Raw genomic sequence first — 22,349 nt, 5'->3', positions numbered from 1 at the left:
CAGTAAATTCGCGAAGAATTGACCAGTCCAAGAAGTTTGGGCGTAGGCTAGCAAATGCGTAAAGAAGCAACAAGGTTTACGTATACAGAGTTCTCAGCCCCGAATCCCATATCTCTGGTGATGGCAATGCCGTCTATCCTCTTTGTACAACGAGGGTCCCTTTCACGTGGGAGATTCAGTTCCTGCTTCATGGGGACAAAGGAGGGTCAGGGTGTTTTTCTTACTCTGGCTCTTTCTTAAGTAACTTTAATTAAAAATAATCGGTACGTCAAAGTGGCAGATTTGGGGGTAGTATAGTCTGCTCCCCTTCATCCTGCCACCCTTTAATATTTTGACCTGGGACTTTCCTCATATACCTCTGTTATCTCACTGTATAATTGCCTGTCTTGAATTTTCAGTCTTCCCAAGAACCTTTGTATTCACTTCTACTTAAGTCATTACCGTGATGCTGGCAGCTCGCATTTGGAATAGCTCCTAAGGTGGAATCGTTTTGGAAAGCCTGGTCACATGCTGGCTTTCCTCCTACACATCATTAATGAAGGTGTCAAACTAGAAAGGTCACTCACCGTGATGCCTGAAGCCCCCCGCTGATGATTTGAGCGGCATCTGATATATTGCCTTTAATTATTGCCCTGTCCTTGTCAACTAATTCTCAGTTCATGTTGGAGGCCCTGTGGTCAATACAATTAAAATTAATTTTTCCCGTTTTATGGTAGTGGGATGCTATTTAATGCCGTACTGGCGGCGATACCTGAATACCAAACTTTTTTTTTTTTTTTTTTTTGGCTGCTCCTGGGCCTGTACTTCTGTTTCATTATGACGATAGCTCATGACAGCGGTTTTCGTAATAACGGAGAGCTGGGTTTTTGCTTCCCGACCACCCTGTGCCGGCTGTCCCCGTTCCTGGCTTTCATCTGTAGCCTGTTGGGCCGCTCGTTAGTACCTCTTGGGCCTGACGAAGTAACAAGGGCAAACCCAGCTTCTGCTTGTGTGGCCTGGCGCGCGGCCCATTTTCTGTCTAAAAACTGCTCTGGGGGATGGGGGTGTAGAGCAGTGGTGGTGAATTAAATGGGTGTCTGATTCCCCTGATGCCGACACCTACAGTTACAGTTAGAGTCTCAGACGTGGGGGCACTGCTGGTTACATGTGCCCCCAAGGGTGGGCACTGGGGGCACTTGGAGGGGTGGCCATTTGCCTTCAGGACTCTGGCGCAGGTGAACAGACACTGAGTACTCCCCCACCTAGGGTTCTAGAAGCTGTAGTCAACTCAGGGGGCCGCACGCAAGGCTGGCTGCCTCCCAGCGGGACGGGCGCACCACCTTCTCCTTTATCCTGGGGACAGAGCGCCCAGAGAGCATAGCACAATGGGTGCAGGAACCAGAACGTCCACGGCCTCTGTCTAGGGTCCCTTCCGTAGGCACAGCCTCTGTCTAGTGTCGCCTTCCATCAGCACGGCTGGTTTTCTTTCTCATCCTGGACCCGGAATCTTCAGTGGGCCTTCGGGGTCGCTCCAACACTCAGCTACCTCTCTGACTAATGACTCTCTCACCCGTGCCCTCCCTCCTAGGTCTTTCGCCAGCTCCCTGCCCTCATCTCAAGCTTGCTCGTGGCCTTGCTGAGGTCGTTAGGAGAAGACAAGAGGGCATAAGTGGCCGTCTTCAGGCTGTCCGATCTGCCTGATGTGGTCCCAAGCCAGAAATTCCTGTTCTTCGGGCTCCACTGCCCCTCAGGCACAAGGATCTGGGTCCTGGGTTACCCTTGTTCTGTAGTTTCTTCATTTTCCTCCCCACCCTGGATTATTCTCATCAACATGTAAATACACCCAGTAACTTCCATAGTAAAACACTTGGTCTTGTGGCCCTTTCATCCACGATGGTGTGGCCCTCTTCCCTGGAAGAACCCCTTCCTGAGGGAGCTCTCAGGATCTAGCTCTCCCCATCTCCTTCACGCCAGCTGACTCCTGGACCTCCTCCGAGGAACCTTTCTTTCTTCACCGCACCCACAGCGTCACTCCTGCCCAAGTCACCGACGACCTCCATCTTGCCAAATCTCGCCTTGAATTCTCAGCCCTCTTCCTAACCTCTCAGCGCTGTGGGACCCCCTGCTCTTCAGGAAACGTCTGTTTCCTTTGGCTTCTAGAGCCAAATGTGATTTCTTTATTTCCCTCCACACAGTACCCACAGGTTTTCACCGGGGACTCCTCCACATAGGGGGTCCAGGAAGCTATAGTCGTCCTCGAAAGTGTGGCCCAGATTATTCATGTGTATCTTGGGAGACTGAAATAAGGCCGTGCTTCTTAATCCCTGTCACTCACCAAGCAGATTTACCTGAGCTACATACTAGAGTCATTTTGGCCACCTGTTAGTGGACGTTATATGTTTAACCTGACCGGTCACCTTCACCTCGTGACCTTGGCATTTCAGCTATAGGATGCTGTATCTCTGCCCTATTCTCTTAACTTCCTCCAGGACCTAAACTCATCTGTTGAGTTGGTTGCCAGGGTTTTTAGACCTTCACAAACCCATGGAAAGTTCCAGTGCACATGGAAATGTGAAACTTCCACACGTGCCTTTCTAGTAGTAGCTGTACATCGAAATATGTAAAAATCAAGCAATTAACAGTATATTCTTGCTGTTCTTTTGGAAATTCTGCGGCATGAGTTTTTCAAAAGCAGTGGAGCTTGAATCATGGTGAAGAGCTGGGTGCCAGGAAAGGTTTTTGCATTTCTCGTGACACGTATTGAACACCTAGAGAAAGAGCAAGCCGTGTGGTTGTGCCTTGTGTCAATGAAGAGAATTTGAGACCAGGCACTTAAGAGTCATTACATAATGAGGCTTTGACAGTGGAGACCTTGCCATATGTAAACTCCTACAGCTTATCTCCAATCAGCGAGATTGTTTTCCGTCATTTCTGGCTTCGGACGCCAAGGGATAGCAGGTGGCAGGGCTTGAACAGAGATCTCTGTTTCTGTTTTACCCCAACTGCCCATCTGTTGCTCTCACTTCATGCAGTTGTTCCTGGTAGAATACAGCCTGCAGCCCTGGCTCTGGGATATTTATATAACATTTTTCTTAACAGCGTTTCTCTCTAAACTTTTGAGGAGGTGGGTCAGAAGGGGAGTGATTAAACAGGGAGTGAAGAATGGGCCTCTCGGATAAGACGAGGTCCTTGTCCACATGTTGCTTGTGCTCTACGGAAGTCATCTGCTCCCCCCACGCCGCTCAGGTCTGTGAAAGCCACTCTTGTCACAGATTCTGTTGTCCTTGCGGTGACAGAGGGAAAGGTCCCGCTTCGCCATTTGGCTTTTCTTTGCGTTGTTTGGCACACTGAGCCTCAGTGGCTGACCTCTTTTCCCTGGAACCTCCTTCCGCCCAGCCCCCAACTCTCTACAACTTTCTGCCAGATCAGGGGTCCCCCCATGTTTCTCCCACCCCTCAATCACATCCTGGGCCAAGCTGCTGCTTCTGGACATCATCTGCTGTCTGTAAGCACAACTTTTTGTCCAAAATCTGCTGGTTTCCCACCGTGCAGTCCTACCTTATGTTCTATTCAGTGCATCTTGTCTTTCTGCCAGTTACGTGGTGACTTAAAATAAATGTGGAGGCAACATCGTTATTTGTGTTCCTTTTTGTCGTTTCTGCTCCTCTGTTCAGACAGTCCCTGAAAATGCCCAACCTGGGATTTACTTTGAGGCTTAAATTCATTCCACCACTAACCTTACTCTCGGGGTGAAAAATGGTATAATTTTGTCTTATCGGGGCTTCTTCAGGATAATCAAAGTTCATAATTATTTGAAATATTTATTTTGCTCCTATTTTATGAAATCCATTTCCATTGATTTCATTTTTATAGTGGTGTAAACATAAACCACTTCTAAGGGGTCCTGACAATTAAAGCGGCTTCTTCACCTTCAGTTGTATTGTGGGTTTTCTTGAAAAAATACTTAGGGTTCTTTCATTAAAGTATTTTAGTACTTAAGATGTGGTTTTCTTACGATATTTAAAAGGATTCATTTTCGGGGTGCCTGGGTAGCTCAGTAGGTTAAGCATTTGACTTTGGCTCAGGTCATGATCTCTCAGCTCGTGAGTTCGAGCCCCATGTCGGGCTCTGTGCTGACATCTCGGAGCCTGGAGCCTGCTTTGGATTCTGTGTCTCCCTCTCTCTGCCCCTCCCCCACTTGCATTGTGTCTCTCTCTCTCTCTAAACTAAGTAAACATTAAAAAAAATTTTAAAAAAATTAAATGATTCATTTTCCGGTCCAGAAGCATTTGATGAATCAGTTTAAATAGGGTTAGTTCTCTTCCGCAAATAGACTAGGACATTCTCCTTTCAAGGTATATTTGGACATATGCTGGTAACACGGGTCGTCGATCATTCAGGCCCATTAAATGTGCACCCTGTTTGGAGGTGTCCACAGTATGCTCTTTCTCGTGCTTTACATTAAAAATCCGGTTCCAACCCTTGTAGGGTGACCAGATGTTCTGGTTTCCCTGAAATGCAGAGTGTTGCCATGAGGTTAGACTGTTGGTTTTTACAAAGGGGGGATTCGGCCACACAAACCAACTAGTTAGATTGTCCTTGGAATGCAACAGTTGGCAACTTACCCAGATTAAAAGCACCCTAAGGATTTACTTCTTGGATCACTTACATTTAAATCTGTACATGTGAATATCAACTATGTTGTTAATTCAGAACGTATTTATTCTAATTATACAAGGATAATTCGTCTAGAGGCGCCTGGGTGGCTCAGTCGGTTAAGCTCCAACTTTGGCTCAGGTCACGATCCCCCAGTTCATGGGTTCACGCCCCACGTCGGGCTCCGTGCTGACCGTTCAGAGCCTGGAGCCTGCTTCGGATTCTGTGTCTCCCTCACTTTCTGCCCCTCCCCTGCTCGTACTTTCTCTCTTTCTCAAAAATAAATAATACAACGTTAAAATTTTTTTTAAAAAAACAAAGGTAATCTGACTATATATAATTTAGTCATACCTACCTTAAATATTTTATATAAAAAATAAAAAGTCACACTTTCTCTGCATCGCCTTATTAATAAGTGTGGCACTTTGTCCATTTATTCATTCATATAATCTATATCTATTAAGCAGGTACTCTTTGCCTTGTGCAAAATACCGAATACCAAAGATAACATTGCGAACAAGATCATTATCGCTTCGGAAAATCCCAACACCTGCTAGATTTTCCTTAGTAACTTGGGCCCCATTCCAGGTTTTCACGGTCCCCAAACATTTGTGGAATTGCCATCTGGTTGGCCCGGAGAAGCCCACTTCTTATTCCCTGGAGGTTAAGTATGTGACAGTGTTCCATTCCGCTGACTCATCTCTAGGAGTTAACTTCTTCTGCCCGCATTGCTGTTGTTCGTGGTCCTGTGAGCCCAGTCAGTATCCGTTTACAGCTGTCAAACTGTGCTGGGAGACTAAGCCCGCACCAGGAAGGAATTTGGGCACGGTGCCACCCACCGCGGGTCAAGGCAAGAGCAGACCGCAGACTTCACCTTGAAGTTCGCCCTGAGAACTGCTTTGGTTAGCTGGGTCACCTCACCACTGAATGACTCATCTTTGAGGAGGGGACAGATTCTCCTGTTTGCCTGGCTGCAGCGCCAAGTACCGGTTGAGCACCAAAAACTGTTGCACATCCAGCACCGGGATCGTGGCTGACACACAGTAGCTGCTTGATAAAATTTTCTCCCAGGGATTCTGCCATGTTGCGGTCAGCAGCTCAGATCGGGCGCGGGAAACCATCCCCTGCACTGATGTTCTATATGTCACGAGTCAGCACCGAATGGAATATTTTTTTTGAATCATTTACTTGGCATTTTTTTCCAGCTCATCTGACTTCTTTTAACGGCTCAGACTGTCACATTTCCTTGTGTCTCTGCATGACATAGGACAGTGACTGGACTCTTGAAAAAATATATTGAATTTTTAGTGATGTTGATGCATGCAAGACATTGATACTTTCTGACTGACAGACTCATTGAATCTCTAGACTTGACATGGGTTTGAAGGGAGAATATGCGAATTAATGTAATTGTAAATGGGGGCGCCTGGGTGGCTCAGTCGGTTAAGCGACCGACTTCGGCTCAGGTCGTGATCTCACAGTTTGTGAGTTCAAGCCCTGCGTCCGGCTCTGTGCCGACAGCTCGGAGCCTGGAGCCTGCCTCAGGTTCTATGTCTCCCCCTCTCTCTACCCCTCCCCTGCTCACGCTCTGTGTCCTTCTGTCTCTCAATAATAAATAAATGTTAAAAAAAAATTTAAATGAATTTTCCTCTTCATCTCAAGGTCCTTGCAACAAAGGGCTAGTAGAGTAAGATTTTAGAATAGTGACTGATGTTGTAGCATAAGAATTTGATGGCATTAAGTGATTACATTACCTGGAAAATGCCTTTGTTGGTCCTCAGTGTCTACTTTATTTGGACACAGCATCCATATATCAGTTACCAGTAGAAAATAGACATTTTGCTCTCCTCTGGAGCACAGCCTGTGTGGCCTTGTATGGATGTTCACACAGGAGGAGATTACCTTATGATTTTTCTAATGGTGTTCTTAAAATAAGCCTTACTGATTAGAAATAGAAAAGCTGGCTTGATAAAAGTCTTTCCTCAAAAAAAGAAGTGGGGGGAGGGGCGGGGAGGGGCAGAGGGAGAGGGAAGGGGAGGGGAGCCACCATCAGAAAAGAGTCCTTTGGGGTAATGAGAGGAAGCCACCACAGGTGTGCCCAGCTCCACAGCCCGTCACACGGACCCTGTACCAAAAGCCACAGCGGGACTGCAGACCCCGCTCCTCTGATACGGACTCTTTAGAAAGTCTGATTCTGACAGGTGGAGCCAGACGTGCAAACAAGCAGGGGCACAAAAGCAAGTTTGACTCAGGCTCCAAAGTGAGGAAGGCTTCACTTTAAATACCTGGCCAGTGACAAATAAAGTAGTGTGGACCTAACAGCCAATACTTAATCTCAGCCCAGTCCCCACCCACCTTATAAAACAGCCCTTAAACCCAGGGAGATGTAGTTTTTTTTTTTATTTTTATTTTTATTTTTTTTAATGTTTATTTATTTTTGAGACAGAGAGAGACAGAGCATGAACAGGGGAGGGGCAGAGAGAGAGGGAGACACAGAATCTGAAACAGGCTCCAGGCTCTGAGCTGTCAGCACAGAGCCTGACGCGGGGCTCGAACTCATGGAGTGCGAGATCGTGACCTGAGCCGAAGTCGGACGCTTAACCGACTGAGCCACCCAGGCGCCCTGGGAGATGTAGTTTTAAAAGCACAATAGACCTTTAGGGTTTTTCCCCCTCCCCTCGTCCTTGTTTACCCTTTCTTTACCTTTGTTCCTCTTCTTCAGTTTTCCAGGCTCTTGTCAGTCTCCAAGAACCACTCTGAATGTTAGCACTTTAACAGTGTCTTCCCCAGCGGTGAGTCCCAGATCACTGTCCAACCACTCCCTCAAATGTTTCTTTATGGAATGTTGGATGTCAGCAATGACCCTCTGTACAAAGTGCCTTGTTCTCCTAGAAAGGCAGCATTTAGGGGCACCTAGGTGGCTCAGTGGGCTGAACCTCTGACTCCTGATTTTGGCTCAGGTCAGGATCTCAGGGTTTGGGAGTTCAAGCCCTGCATTGGGCTCTGCACTGACAGCACAGAGCCTGCTTCGGATCCTCTGTACCACCCCCCCCCCCGCCCCTTCCCCCTCACATGCGTTTTCTCTCTCTCTCCCTCTGAAAAATAAACATTTTTTTTTAAAGGGCAACATTTAATGCCTGCAGTGAAGAGGAATTCATACATGCAGACACCCGTTTCTTTTTCTTTTGGGGAGTGGGTTTTCCTAGGAACAAGAGAAATTTTACGACCTGGTGCTTTAGGAAAAAAATTGAGGCTGTGTGCTCTCCAAATCTCAGTCATCAGTCTTCTGGTTTAACTGCAGCAGAATGCATTACTGCCTTCTCGAAATGCATGCTTATCGACAATAGTGATTTCCTTTTAGGTGAAACGGGCATTTACATGGACGTTAGGTGAAACCAAGGGATTAATGGATTTCTTTAAATGGCTTGTCATCTTAAACAGGGTTAGGTCAGCTTCCTCGAGTGGCGTGCTTTATCCTGATGTCTCACCGGAAGAAGGAAAATGAAGATTTGTTCGTTTTCCAGGTAGTACATTCCCCGTAGTCGATAATTCCCAACAGCAGACGCTGTAGAAGTTGTACGTTAGCAGCCTGAACTGTAGGAGGAGAGGATGTTTGTTGTCCAGAATCCGCGTCGGTCATTTTAGACATATTGAGAGTGCACTCAGTGGCTTGTTTTTTCTTTTAAAAATACCCCCCGTAATAAGATTCATTCCTTCATTTGCACCAACACATTCCACGTCCACCCTTTCTGGCCTCACTTGATTACAAGTCTTTCCCCTGGCTCTGCCAGGCTGTGCTCCCCTTGGGGTCTGGAAATAACTCGCACATGTGCACGTTTGTGAGAGTGTGGCTCAGTGCTTATTTCGTGGGTGTTCAGTAAATAATTGTTGACCCTCTTCTGTCCACTGCTCCCCTGTAGTCCTTTCTGCCAGTGGTGTTTAATTTCCATAGATTTTGTTTTGGTTTTCTTTGCAGAGCAGCGGGGTCATTTATCCGCGTTTGGCAAGCATTCCTTTAAGCAGGGGGGGAGCCCAGGTCACCAGTCATATGCAAATTCAAGATGAGACTCTCCGTCTTCCTTACAAGGCTTACTCACGTCCAGTAGCAAGAATCCGAGTTGGTGACATTTTGTGACGATTTTTACTGGTAGCTAGGACTCAAATGTGTCACATCAAGGAGGTTGAAATCAGAAAGACCTGAACTCAGCAGGCCGGCAGGTCAGTTTTTTCACATTGTGGGTCAGGATACCTTGGTGAGATAATTAGTGGGACATGTCTAAATGTATTTTCTTAAGTAATAAAATACAGTTTTTGGAAGTAATAGCCTGGGAAAGGGTAAAACATTTCATATTATTTCAAGAATTTTTTTGTTTCGGAAAAATAGACTTTGCACGTGTGTGTGTGTGTGTGATGTGAAAATGAGTCGCAGTCTAAAATGTAGATTGTCAGGGCACCTGGGAGGCAAAGCGTCTGACTTCAACTTGGTCATGATCTTGTGGTTCATGAGTTGGAGCCCCGCCTCGGGTCTGTGCTGATAGCTCACAGCCCGCAGCCTGCTTAGGATTCTGTGTCTCCTTCTCTCTCTGCCCCTCCCCCGCTATCTTTCTCTTAAAAACAAGCATTAAAAAAAAATGTAGATTGTCGTCAAGAAAGAGTTTAAAGAACACTAAGCTTTGGATATCTGAATGTTTCATTATTCTGAGCCTTGAATGTCTCATCTGTAAAATGCGGTTGGTGGCTATTTTGAGGATTTACCCTGAGGATTAAAGGCAGTCACATATGAAGGCACATTGCATAGCATCTAATTTACTTGATAGATATGCAAAAGATGTAACCTTTTCCTAAAACTAATCCATTTAAAATTTAATCGACAAGGGTCTATTCAAGTGCACACAGGACTGAGTCAGGATTTCGATCCATGAAACTAATTATTAAAATCCTATCTGATTTGAAAGACAGTGATGTTAAAAATTAATCAGGAAGGACACTGCTTAATTCATCCACTCTGCTTATTGATTTTTCTTGGAGATCATTGCTTTTTAGCTCAATAAAAGTATTTTTAATTTATCAACCCATTTACTCAAGTAATATTTTTAGAAGCTAGAACATGTCCAGAGGAACATGACAGAAATTTTTACATGGGTCCAAACTTACGCTGTGAGAGACAGCTAAAAGAATTAAGTTAAAACTTAAGTGACACTGGTTTCACGTATTTAAAGGGTTATTTCATGCCAGAGAAATCCCATTAATTACATATGTTCTTGGAAGAAGGAAACTTGAAGACCTATTTATTGGAAGTTATGGAATAGTAGAGTTCAGTTCAAAATCAGAAACAGAATTATTCTTGAGACTGGTCCTGAGTCACTGTAGCTACTTTAGAAGGAATGTTCCTCCAAGAAGGCAAGGTGGTATGTTGGGATGTGATATCTTGCAAGCTACCTTTTAGTTTAAAGATCTGATGTTTTTCAGGTTGGTTTTTATGGGTGAGACATCCTGATAGGCCAAATACCAAACTTTTATGTCGAGCATTTCCACATGACATGCACTCAGGATACTCGGACCTGAAAACAGAACCCTGTAGAAACTGCTGAGCAATGCGCTTATTTTTTTTTAATGTTTATTTTTGAGAGAGTGAGAGAGAGTATGTGTGTGAGCGGTGGAGGGGCCGAGAGAGAGGGGGACGGAGGATGCCAAGCAGGCTCCTCACTGGCAGCAGCAAACCCGACGCGGGGCTCGAACTCACAAACCGTGAGATCATGACCTGAGCCAAAGTTGGACGCTCAACTGACAGAGCTCCCCAGGCACCCTGGAACATGCATATTTTTATCAGTGAAGGATTCATTGTATTTATTCAGTCAGTTTTCATCACAGGCATTTAATTGATTATCCCTGACTTTACTCTGAATTTCTTCCTTTTGTTAGTTACGTTTGCTGACTACTTAGGAGCAAAAGTAGAGAAGAGGTCTGTCCATTGCTCATTTTTAGCAGTTCAGTGGATGCTGCCATTGGCGCGAATGCAGACAAGGTTGGGGCATCTGAGCATGGGAACATCTATTAAGAAGAAAACAGGCGGTGAACAGGTGTCTGGAAGGAAGAGGTGACTCTTTAGAAATAAGATGGTTGGTGTCACCAAGCAGCCAACCAAGAAAGGCATATGGTGATGACAGGGAGCGTTTTGTTTTCCTGTAACTTTTGGGAAATGCTTTCAGTGGCTTTAGATTTTGTTGGGAAATTTTAATTTAAAGAATGCCCTAGATCATAATGAAGCCCAGGCACCTGACAATGGCTCTCTGCTCCAAAGTGATTTATTGATGAGAAATCTGAGTTGTGTCAGATGTGAACCGATATGCCTAAGTACCATTGAGCTAGAATCAGAACATGTATTTCTTGACTTAGAATCTACTGTTCTTTTTTTTTTTAATATATATTCATTTTTGGCAGAGTGTAAGTGGGGAAAGGGCAGAGAGAGGGGCACAGAGGATCCAAAATGGGCTCTGCACTGACAGGCGCACAGCAGCAAGCCTGATGTGGGGATTCAAACTCATGAACTATGAGATCATGACCTGAACCAAAAATAGAAGCTCAAACGACTGAGCCACTCAGGCACCCCTAAAACAGAGGGTTTTTTGGGGTTTTTTTGTTAGATGATTTAGTTGAAATGAGTATTAAGGGATGTGGCCCACTGCCTGCTCCTACCTCCCACTGGCCCCACAGCACAACCACTAGCCTTCCAAGTTGCACCATATAATTAAATTTAAAAAATCTACTTGCTGGCCTTCATTTTATGACCAGGGTTTCTTTGAATGCAAGGGAAAGGGGGCATTATTTTAGACTTCCTAGGAGAAAATTCCATTTTCTCAAATGTGGCAAAACAGCCTTTAGGGGCAGAGTGCAGTGAGCATGATTCCAGGGGAGTCCGCTGGAAGGGAAGATGTAGAATATGAGGAAATCTGCCTTTCTACTGTCCAAAACAGACATTTGTAAGTATTAATCAACTTCAGAGTGTAACTGGCTCACCATTTCTAAGACTTTTCCCAAAGAAAACAACATCTGTGAAAATAGACCTATTTCTCTTAATGTAAATAGTTGTTAGTGCTGATTGGAAATTGTTTTGTTACAGATGTTCTGTGGGGTCTGTAGCGATGGCTCTTTCTAGGGAATGAGCAAACAGCATGTGGTTTAGACGAGCCACCCCGTGATCTGATAGGACAGTGTCTCTAAAGGAGGAGATTGATTTTCTTTGATGGATTCTCTGGAAATCACGTGGAACCTCCAGAGCCTTCCTGGGCTGAGGCTCAGTGACGTTGGGATAAGGGAATGGATGAGGGGCTGAGATCAAGCAATCATGACTTACACAGTGATGGATCTCAGAAGGTAGTGCTGAAGCCAGGTTTGGTTGTTACTGATGTTTTTAATGATTACATGGCCAGTGAGCTCGTATTTTAGAATTTCCCGGGACCTGAGGCTCCCTCAAGGTGGTGGCATATTTATAACCCATTTCAGTGCTTTTTCCGTCCTAAATCCTTGACCGAACGCTTAATAGTGTCCACTGCTTCCTTGTCTGAAGACTCTTCTTGCCCAGCACCGCTCACCAGCTTGGCACACAGGGGTAACTCCCCCTCGGGAAGGAAGGAAGTCTGCGTGCCCGTGGTGCCAATCACCAGCACGTTTTTCTTCAAGTCGATGGAACACTGATGTCTCCTGAGCATGTCCAGCCCGAGAAGCATGTCCATGGGCTGGTCCTCGAGGATAGAGAACGAGCACTGAAGGAAATCCCCTTCGATCTGAATCTGAGCCAGATGGACCCGGCCCATGATCCTCTGTGTGCCCACCCCCTTGGCGATGCCAGCCCAGCGCCGGTCCACCAGCCGGATGATATTGCACCTCTCGGCACAAGCCTGGCTCATGATGGTCATCTGGGCCCCCGAGTCCACAAAGGCCTTCAGAGGGTGCCCGTTGACTTTGCAGTTGATGTAGAGCATGGCCACTTGCCCGAAACTCTCCGGGGCCTCCTCCATCGCTATGTTCATGTTCTCCTCGATGTTCTGCTGCCGGATCTCTTCTTCGATTCTGGCCTGAGCTTCCAAGTCGAACGGGTCCGCGGAGTAGAGACGAAGCCTCTCCTGCTCCCGCAGGGCCCTCTCCCTCTGCTGCTCCATCAGGACGTGCGAAAACGTCTCGAGGTTCCCACTGAGCAGGGCCTCGGCCAGGCGGGGGTTGCGCTCCTTCAGCAGCGACAGGTCGTGGGGGCTGGACAGCAGCATGCTCCGAATCAGCACAGGGCTGTCCAGGCTCTGTGTGGACACCCTCTTCTCCCCGGAGCTGAGGCCGCGGGGCTGCACCCGGCGCTGCAGGTGCTGCGGGGGGGGATGCTGGCGGCCGCCCGACGTGCCCGGCTCTGCCGGCCCGGCCAGCTCCACGTGGGGCAGGCTGGCCGTGCGGCCCGGCGTCCGGAACCCCACGCTCTCCTTCTGCAGCAGTACCACCACGTCACCGTCGCGGAGGCCGTAGGAGCCCAGCGAGCTGTGGTCGTCGGCCAGGACCTGCTCCATGTGGATGATCTGGATCTCGTTGGCGGGGACCCCCGACTCCAGCTCGCACAGCACGCGGAAGTTGTGCAGCTCGAAGTCAGGGCTGACCTGGAGGGAGAAGGTCACCTCCGACAGGTCCCTCCGCACACAGTACACGGTGACCAGCATGGCATGGGCCCCGGGTCGGCGCAGGGGATCAGCCGCGTGGCGGGCTCACCGGTGTCCTCCCCTGGTGCCCCGGCTCTCGTTCATTCGCTTGTCGGGGAGGCCCAGCTGCTCACCAGCCCCACGGAACCTCGAGGGCACGTGTGTGTTCCAGACCCTGTTTGTGTGGTGCTGCTTGGAACTTGGAACGCCCGCTCCCCCAGAAGCCAGGTCTCTCCGGTCCCGCCGTGTGGTTCCCAGGCCAGCCCTTCCAGCCCTGCCCATCCGTCCTCTGGGAATGATGAGCTCTTCCCGAATAGCAGGGAAAGGTTTCATCGGGGCCCTCTGAGAGCTATAGTCTGTGTGCTCTTCATCACTCTGCGGGCAGGGAGTGCGGGTCGCCTCCACGGCCAGCATCTCCCTGTGTGCCTGGGGCAAAAGACAGGGGTCAGACTCAGTGCCTGAGCTCTGGGTGGGGTGGGGGTCAGACTCGGTGCCTGAGCTCCATGACCTCACGCTCTCGGGAGGGCTCGATGGTGAACGGGGAAATCGCAGTACTGGAGGCAAGGGCTTCTGCTGAGACACGTTGAGCTCCAGAGGAGACCAGGCAGGTCCTGACGGATGCACATTTTCCGTGGGAAAAATGGTGAGAGTCACTCCGGACGAAAAGAATTAAAAAAGCCAGAATTCATGACGCGGCCTGCTTTCTGTCCAGGGATGTGAGCCATCCAATGTAATAGGAGAAATTTGTACGTGGTTTCGAGTGGCAGGATGTGAGGCTGGAAAGAAGATGACTGAATCTGGTTTACAGAGTCACACGTGAGTCCAAGGAATGGCAATATTATCAATAAGGAAGAGTCCTCCCTCCAAAAATATAAAAAAGGAAGGGCGGCAAAGAGAGAAAAAAGAGAAAGGAAGCGGGGAAGATTTGAAGCAGGTGTGTGTGTGTGTGTGTGTGTGTGTGTGTATGTGTATTTCATTTAATTGACTTAAGGAAGAGGTCTCTCACGCTTCATGGGGACAGGTGGGGAGAGAGCCAGGTAAAGGGTTCTCGATGGTGCAGACAGGGGACTGTGGGTCGAAGGAACAAATACGAGGAAGGCTCCAGCCCGCTCTGTAGGGAACAAGAGTGTTCCCTGACTAGAATGGACCGCACGTGTCTACCCATCGGATGCGGGGAGTGGAAAACCCCAGAATGCGTGGGTGACACGGAGGCTCTCAAATGGAGGCCTGGTTAGAAATAGGCCCTTTCCTCCAGCGGATGCATGAGATGCGTCTTCGAGGAAACCAACCTGACATCAGTTCTGGAGTCAAATGCGTCATGAATGCCTCTCTGGGGGTGTCTCTGGCTTCCTCTCCGACAGAGGGCCCGTTCCCTCCCACAGGCACCTGAGCGGAGGCTCGCGGGGTCAGGGTAGACAGGACCTCCAGGGCCAACGGTGGCCGTGGAGAAGTCCTCGAATGCCACTCTTTGTGTCTGTATTTCAGTGAGGAACTCCTGCCTCCCAGGTGTGTGTCCTTACCAACTGCAAGGTAGTCTGCATCGTCGGCCCTGTCCCTCCCCGCCTCTTTATTGCAAGTTCTGTCGGAACACCTGCACCGTTTGTTCCAGGTTGCATCAGCCTACAGAAATGCTTTGTTTTGGCCTCGTTTGTCTCCAAGAAAGGATGGCCTCTCACCCGTTGCTCTGACTGTCATTATCTTTCCACACTCCTGTTCATTCATATCGGAACGTGGAGTAAATGCCCAGTGTGTGCGAAGCATGAGCTGAGTTCCGGGGATAATGTGAAGTGACAGCTGTGTTCGTAGAGGACCCTGCGGTCTTTGAAAGGGGGGTGTAGGTGGACACACACACACACACATACCCACACAAAGTCAGCGGGTTGAAAAAACACCAGACAAGTCCGCACAACTCGGGTGGAGCGAATAATGTCTGGGGAACAAATGCAGGATGCGGAGAGGGGGTCGGGCCAGGAAGGCTTCCGGAAAGGTGGCGAAAAGGCAGCCGCGTGGGGGTGGACATGGTGGAGAACCGGGGGCTGAGAAGTGCGTGGCCTCCCTTCACACCTTTAACCGGAAAGGGAGCGGCTCTTCAGGATGAGGAGGATTTTGTAACAGTTTTGGGGGGGGGGGGTGGGCGGAATCTTGCATTGTAATTTTCCTGTAGAAAATTGTGAATTACTTAGGGCTATTTTCCACTCTTTGTGGAGAGGGATGGCCTTTTGACTCAAAATGTTAAGTTCACAAACTCCTGTAGTTGTTGATGTCCTGGTGAGTCATCAGAGATCAGCCTTGGTCGTGCTGACCTTGAGAACAAGTGTAAGGTGAGACCCAGCCAGCAAGGCTCAGATTCTACGTCTTACCAACCAGCTTTGGACGGTTGGTTGTCAGGGAGATAATGCTAGGGTTTTGTGTTTTATAAACAGTGGGCGAGATCATTTTTGCAGAGTAAGCTTTCGATTTTTTGGCACAGCAAGGATCCAGGGTTCACATCCAAAGAAGAAGCTAACGTTCTTTTTGTTCATGTTACCATTGCTTTGTTACTGAACATAATTAACCTTCATGCCATGTGTTCTATTAGCTTGCTGTGACTCTTTACTTTTGGTGGCATTTTGCATTAATGCCATTTTTCCTAGTATAGTCTTTTCTGAGAATACGCGGTGGAAAGACGAAAGCCTCAAGGTCTGGCCAATTCAGTGTCATCATTCCCCACAGTATCACACAGGATGTCAGGATTAGCTGGGATCTAGGGTCCTCCAGTCTAGCCACTTATGCAGACCTTGCCTCTGTTGCAAAGCAAGCAGCCTGGAATCTAAAACGCTAAACACAGCCTTCTGGGACTACATATATGTGGTTTGATTCTTTCATTTCTCTCAGCACCGTGGGTGTTTGAGATGCCATATGTGTAATTATCTTCCCTCAAAACTGTAATGACAAACTTACTCTGATTGTATAATAAACTCAGGGATCATCGGGAGTCTATATAAATACGCCTAAATATAAAAATGATCCCACAGCATGAATTCCTGTTGCACAGCCTGGTGAGAAATGACGGGCGCTCTGAATTCTCTAGGTGCACAAATCCAGGTAACTGGGGGTTCTTGTAACTTCTCCTGACGAGTTTCTGTGAATATATTCTCTCACTTCTCTTCTTTCATAAGTACAGTATGGGAACATAATTGAATCTTCCTTTGATAAGTGAGACTCCCTACAAGGTCTCAGGGCGATCACTCAGAAAATCGATTCTCCTTGTACAGCCTAAATACCCAGAAAATAGAAACGATGACGCTGATTTCAGGCCAACCCACTAAACAGCCCCGAGGTTATTTTTTTGGAATAAATCCACAACAATTCCCTTTATAATTTGCCTCTTGATAAAACCTTAATGCAGTAAAAAATCCAGATAATTATGGTGTCAGTGAAGTCAGTTGATGTTTAAAGCGCTATGTCTTGCTCGTTACAGAGCAGACGTCTTTTTGTGAAAAAGGAGTAGCTTCGTAAATGTCTAGTATGTAGCATATATAATAATTAAACCACATTAAGCACACATATCAGCTTGCTGTGTTTGGATTCCTTGCTTGAAATATGTGCCTGGTATCACTTTAAAAATAAAGTACTTATTAAGACAGGGCAATTGTTCCTTGAAATTCTCAAAGCAACTTGGGAAAGATGCAGAATTTGCAAAGCTGATTCAGAGGTTAAACCACTAATTTTCTTACTATTCTTCCATTTGTTTTACAATAATACAATACATTGTCACAAATGAACAACATTTATTTCCTCAGATAATTGTTCGGTACACACATTAACAGTACTCCGATGAAAGTTCAAGCTTTTGTTCGTACGTTGGAAGGTTTCCCATTTGAGAGGTTTAGCATTGCCCATCTTTGAGGCTTAAACACCATGATAAGACCTCTAACTTAAATGTATAAACAGATATGTAATTGAAGAAACTCATGAGACCTGAGAACATGGTCTGTATCAACCTGCTGGCAACTCAGCTGGTGTTTTTCTTTATTGTGAGGAGGCAGAATATGGACAGAAGACCTGCACTGCACAAATATACACGTGTGAGGAGAGAGCAAGTGCACACGTAGTGAGGACATGTTCTCAATCACTTAGAATGTGCAATTAAAAAGATATACACTTTTCCAGCAGGGAGCACTTTTATGGCACGTTGTATTATTGCTTTATTTTATAGATTACTGTTTTAACATTTAATCATAAGAAATATGTTTTAAGTATATATTGCATGTTGAGAATAACACAATGTCTTGATAGCTTTTGGCTGCTTCAAAATATAGACTTCCCAAATCTAAATATACATGTGATTTACTTATTTTTAAGAAAGTTTGCTGCTATAATTTTGTGCCGTATGATCCCTTCACTGTCTTAATCATTTAAAAATTAACTCAGATCTGTAGGATGCACACCTTATTACTGAAAGTCTGAAGATCACTTGTAATTTGTGAGAGAAACACTTACAGATTAAATAAATTTAAGGTAATAAAGACAGGATGAAAACAACTTATGATTTTGTGGGTTGATACTTGTTTCTTAACTTTCTAGAAACTTAACTAGAAAAAGAACGTTTCCATTTAAAAATTTTTGCTCTATGGAGAATAACCAAGTTACACAAAATAGTAACAGTAATGATAATAGAGCCTTAAGATGTTTTCATTTGAGCTGTGATTGGGGAAAATCATTCAAACCTTTTTAAATGTTTACTCTTTTATAGCAAACTTGTAATCAGCACATTTCAAAAACACTGTAGTTTAGAAATACCATCGTGACCTATTCATAAGTTCAAATACACCATAATAACTCAAACATAAATTTTCTTCGTCAAAATATTAACACTAGCATCGTCATTCCTCATTACATTTAGGTAATTATGTGTTATCCTGAAAATGAGAAAATAATTTTTCGCTCGTGTGGTGTTAATATTCAATCAACACAGTGTTCTTTTGTAAACATTTTCTAGGTATCTGTCTTTTCTATGGTAGTTGGTAGAAAAGACAGTATGCTTCTGAGCGTACTCCTCAAGTTCGGAGAACAATGGCATACATTTGACCAAATATCAGCTAGGGGACAGCCAAGAGTTAGCATTTTTTAAACTTTTATTTTAAAAATTGTATCTTTATTTCATTACAACTACTGTGTGAGATGTTTGTGCATCACCTGTCTTACTCAACTGTGAACCCTCCCAAATTCCTAACAAAGGGCCTCCATCATGATGTGTAAGCGAAAGTGCTGGAATGAATGGGGAAGCAGCCACAGATTGGACAAGAGTCCACATCACAATGGCACCAGCATCCTGGATCTTCATGAGTCCTTTCCTACTGCTGCTAGGAGCATGCTTCTAAGGCCTGAACCCACTACTTGTATTGGGGTTTTTGGTTGTGGGTTTTTTTTTTTTTTTTTTAGTTCTGATTTACTTGTGACTTCTCTACTCTTCCTCTTTGTTCTTCCTGTAGAGTCATTCTTGGTGGGAAATCTTTGGCAGTGTCTTGTCCCATTAATTGCCCAGAAGTAGATGTATTTGGAAAGTTACAGACTTGTTTATTATTTACGTGTTAGTTAAGTTTACACGCCATTTGGAGATGAGCTCGTAAACATGTTAATCATTTTTCACAATGAAGATGTCATGGCCACCCTCTATAAGCAAGTCACTGGGCTGGTGGCTTCTGGGACAGACGGATGAGTAGGAGTCACTTTCTTCTTTCAAAGAACAAGATACCTAGTAGGAGAGAGAAGACACACATAGGCACCTTGCTTGGAAGCGATCAACGTTCCTTGTTGGGTTGTTGTGCCAGACGTGGATAGGACTGTGCCCAAAGGCTCGCTGCAGAAAGTGCAATGGCATTGGGTCCGGAAGAAGGATTTGGTCATGGTGAAGTTTTTCCTGCCTGGGTTTGGAGGGACAGTCCTTTCCTTGAGGTATCACACCACTCACTTGACTCCGTTCTCCTCACGCACACATCTTACTGTTCACTGTTGTCCTTGTAGATGCTGTGGGTGGTAGGATTGGTGCAGGGAGGGACCAGTAGTCTCCCTGTCCCCAGCATCCGCACATAGAATAGACACCCGTGCTTCCTTCCGGTCCCAAGCCTTGCTGGGGAAGGGGCAGTCATAGCTCCAGGAGGAAGAGCTCAGGTGGTGCCTGGGTTGAAATCTGCATGGGTGTTTTTCTCAGTTCACTTCATCTGGTTTATAGTTAGGGAAAGATTCCTTCCAGTCTTCGGCATGACGTTGTCCATCCGTCTTAGCTTACGTTACTCCCCAGCCTGTGCAGGTATTTTATTAGAAAATGGGTAGAGGCTAATTCAGGAATATCCAAAGGTCTTTCTGGGGTGGGTGCTTTTAGTGTATGTTTATATAAACGCATATAACTGGTGCATATCATCCTGTAATATAAAGGTGTTGATGGAACTACGCACATATTGGTAAGCTGATGCAGAACTTTCTGAAAGTAACCAGTGTTTACATTGTCCATACACATTTAGCCCTGACACAGGAGACTTCTCACTGTAGGGCACGAAGTAATAGCATGCAGTCCTACCAAACACGAAGGATCTGATGGCTCTAGCCACCGGCCATGCCGCCTCAAAAGCTAGTTATGTGGCAAGTCACTTTATTTAAGCTGACACTTTGGGTCCACCCATCTTTGCAGCAGGATGTATGCTGGTTTTCTGATGGGACAAAGCTAGAGTGAGAAGATCTGCAATAAATACAAAAGCCACTTGTGCCACCATAACATGGTCAATTGGATATTTCATGAAGTGTATGCATCATAGGTGATGTCTCTACAGTGGTCTCATAAAAGACAGAATTTCCAGATTGTTGTTTATGTAGCTTTTTCTGTTCCAAACAGCAGCCGAGTTAATTGATCACCATGGTAATTAGCATGGCTGAATCCCATCTGTCAATAGGATTTAATTGTATTCCAACCATGAAAATGAGAAACAAGTCTGGTAAACAAAAGCTTCATTAAAAAAAAACAGCAAATAAAAGAGAAATCAACTCACCTTCTGTTTTTCTCAGAAAAATTAAATTGAGCAGCCCAGATACAAGGATTCTTTTTTAGGCTATCTCAATGGCATCAGGTACAGAGCATTTTCCTTCTTACTATTAGAAAGGTTTGGGCGTGTTAGCATCTCCATGGGCTCTCTCTCTATGCTGAGACATAGAGCCGCCCCTGCCTGTCCTGTTCCACATTTGTATTCCACTTAGGAATATTCTGTTCCATTCAGCTCATAAAATGGGCTTCACTGCCGATATGCGCTTGTTTACTGACGTATTGGTGAAACATTTCAGTGCTGGTTACACACAGAATGTAAGTAGCCTCTTTCTGGTGACCTCTGGAGGACAGGAACTAACCAGAGTACATGGGTACCCTGGCTTTCAAAACCAGACGCCCCATTTCTGATGTTGAAGACAAAGAAGATACGATCATTGATTTTTTTTTTCTTTACAAACTGTAAATGAAATGGAACAGAAATGTCTAGACAACCCTGACAAAACTTTTATTTTTCAGTATTAACTCGTTTTTCTTCAAAACAACTTAAGGCACTGTTCATTTTGAACAAAGTCTTGATTCATCTTACGTTCTTACTGCAATGTTTTTCATGTAGACTTGAGAGTTGTGCTGGACCCTTCGTGCCTGTGGCTAAGAGACACGGGACCAAATGTTCTAAGGATAACTCGTAAATTACTGCTTATGCAACATGAGATAAACTGGCATTGAATTAAAATTAAAATGTGGAGCCGCACTGTAGTCATGGTTTCGGATATTAAAATAGTATCTGAGACTACTTTTTAGAAAAGTTTAAAGCAAACAGGATCATCGTCTCTTGAATTTGCAGCAAACAACCTCACACACACACGAACAACAACAAAACCAGTGATGGCCTCGTGTAGGGGTGTGATTTGTGTTGTTGGGATGGATGTGTAGCACATCTGCCCAGCAATTAACCATGGTTCCCTCTTCCCTTTCAGAGTCCTAGGTGAGAGCATTCCCTTACAGTATGAGCTTTTCATCTAGAATAACTGTGACCATCCTAGATACAAAATACCTCAATTAGAGAGAAAAAGTCATGCTCTACTTTTAATAAAATAGGCTCTAAGTGAATCATTTCTTAAAAAGAGCTGTGAGTTTTGTTCTTTGAAAATATTGACTCATTCTTCCCTCTGTGACCAAAAAGAAAATCAACAAAACACAGGCATCTTCAAAAACTAGTATAAAAATTTAATTAAGATATGTTATTCTATCCTTACATAAAACAACAGTGTTTTGTACCTGCAGTTATGGAAAACAGTCTCTCTCTCTCTCTCCTCCTCTCTCACACACCCACACACACACGTGCATGCATGTGCACTGGTTAAGATATACAGATCAGTAAGACAGAAAGCCTGTTGTAGCTTTTTTAAAAAAAATGTTTTCATGTTTATTTATTTTTGAGAGAGAGAGAGAGAGAGAAAGAGTGCAAGCAGGGAGGGGCAGACAGAGGGAGACACAGAATCTGAAGCAGGCTCCAAGCCCCAAGCCATCATCACAGAGCCCTGTGTTGGGTTCAACCTGGGGCTTGGACCCACAGACTGTGAGATTATGACCTGAGTCAAAGTCGGACGCTTAACCAACTGAGCCACCCAGGTGCCACAAAAGCCTGTTGTAGCTTTGAAGTCATAAAAATAGGGTTTAAGTTCCCTGAATGTGTCACTTATTATCTGAATGCCCTTGGACAAAGCGTTAATTTCTCTGAGCTTCATAATCCTCTTCTGTAAAATGGGGATGGTGATGATAATCTCTTTTGCATAGGATTTTGGTATGGACTTCATGGATAATTTGAATTTGTCTTGTAAACAGAAAAACACTCCACTGAAGTAAGTTACTGTTTTTTCTATGAGTAGTAACAGTAATTAACAACCTGGAGAAGTCAGAAGAGATGATGCAGGTTATAAATCCCGAAGGAAATATGTACGTTAATTTTAGCCCCTTCTTGACGCGGATCAGATGCCATTGTGTCTTTAAAGCCATCC

The 22,349-nt window shown here is 45.5% G+C and overlaps 2 protein-coding genes across 5 annotated transcripts in view; one reads left to right on the top strand and one right to left on the bottom strand.

Moving 5' to 3' along the window:
- PDGFD (platelet derived growth factor D) overlaps positions 1-22,349 on the top strand; it is a 221,491-nt gene that overhangs the window by 101,290 nt on the left and 97,852 nt on the right. The window contains exon 1 of one of the 4 annotated variants that reach the window (XM_042904522.1): positions 13,583-13,956. The exons of the other annotated variants lie outside the window; for them this stretch is intronic. Coding sequence (XP_042760456.1) covers positions 13,932-13,956 — 25 coding nt within the window. The 5' untranslated portion in view covers positions 13,583-13,931. Of the gene's footprint in view, positions 1-13,582; positions 13,957-22,349 lie in introns of those variants that run through there. 4 annotated transcript variants of the gene reach the window in all.
- On the bottom strand, positions 12,027-13,466 carry DDI1 (DNA damage inducible 1 homolog 1). Its single transcript, XM_042904517.1, has one exon. The coding sequence runs from the start codon at positions 13,332-13,334 to the stop codon at positions 12,135-12,137; it is 1,200 nt and encodes a 399-aa protein (XP_042760451.1). The 5' UTR covers positions 13,335-13,466; the 3' UTR covers positions 12,027-12,134.

Source organism: Panthera leo, chromosome D1 (genome assembly GCF_018350215.1).
Source record: "Panthera leo isolate Ple1 chromosome D1, P.leo_Ple1_pat1.1, whole genome shotgun sequence".
NCBI classification, from domain to species: domain Eukaryota; kingdom Metazoa; phylum Chordata; class Mammalia; order Carnivora; family Felidae; genus Panthera; species Panthera leo.
The sequence above is the reverse complement of the archived record's forward strand: the minus strand, read 5'-3'. Positions and strand labels throughout refer to the sequence as shown.

Excerpts from the sequence above, each read along its gene's own strand:
- DDI1 (XM_042904517.1), bottom strand. The coding sequence starts at position 13,334 with ATGCTGGTCACCGTGTACTGTGTGCGGAGGGACCTGTCGGAGGTGACC.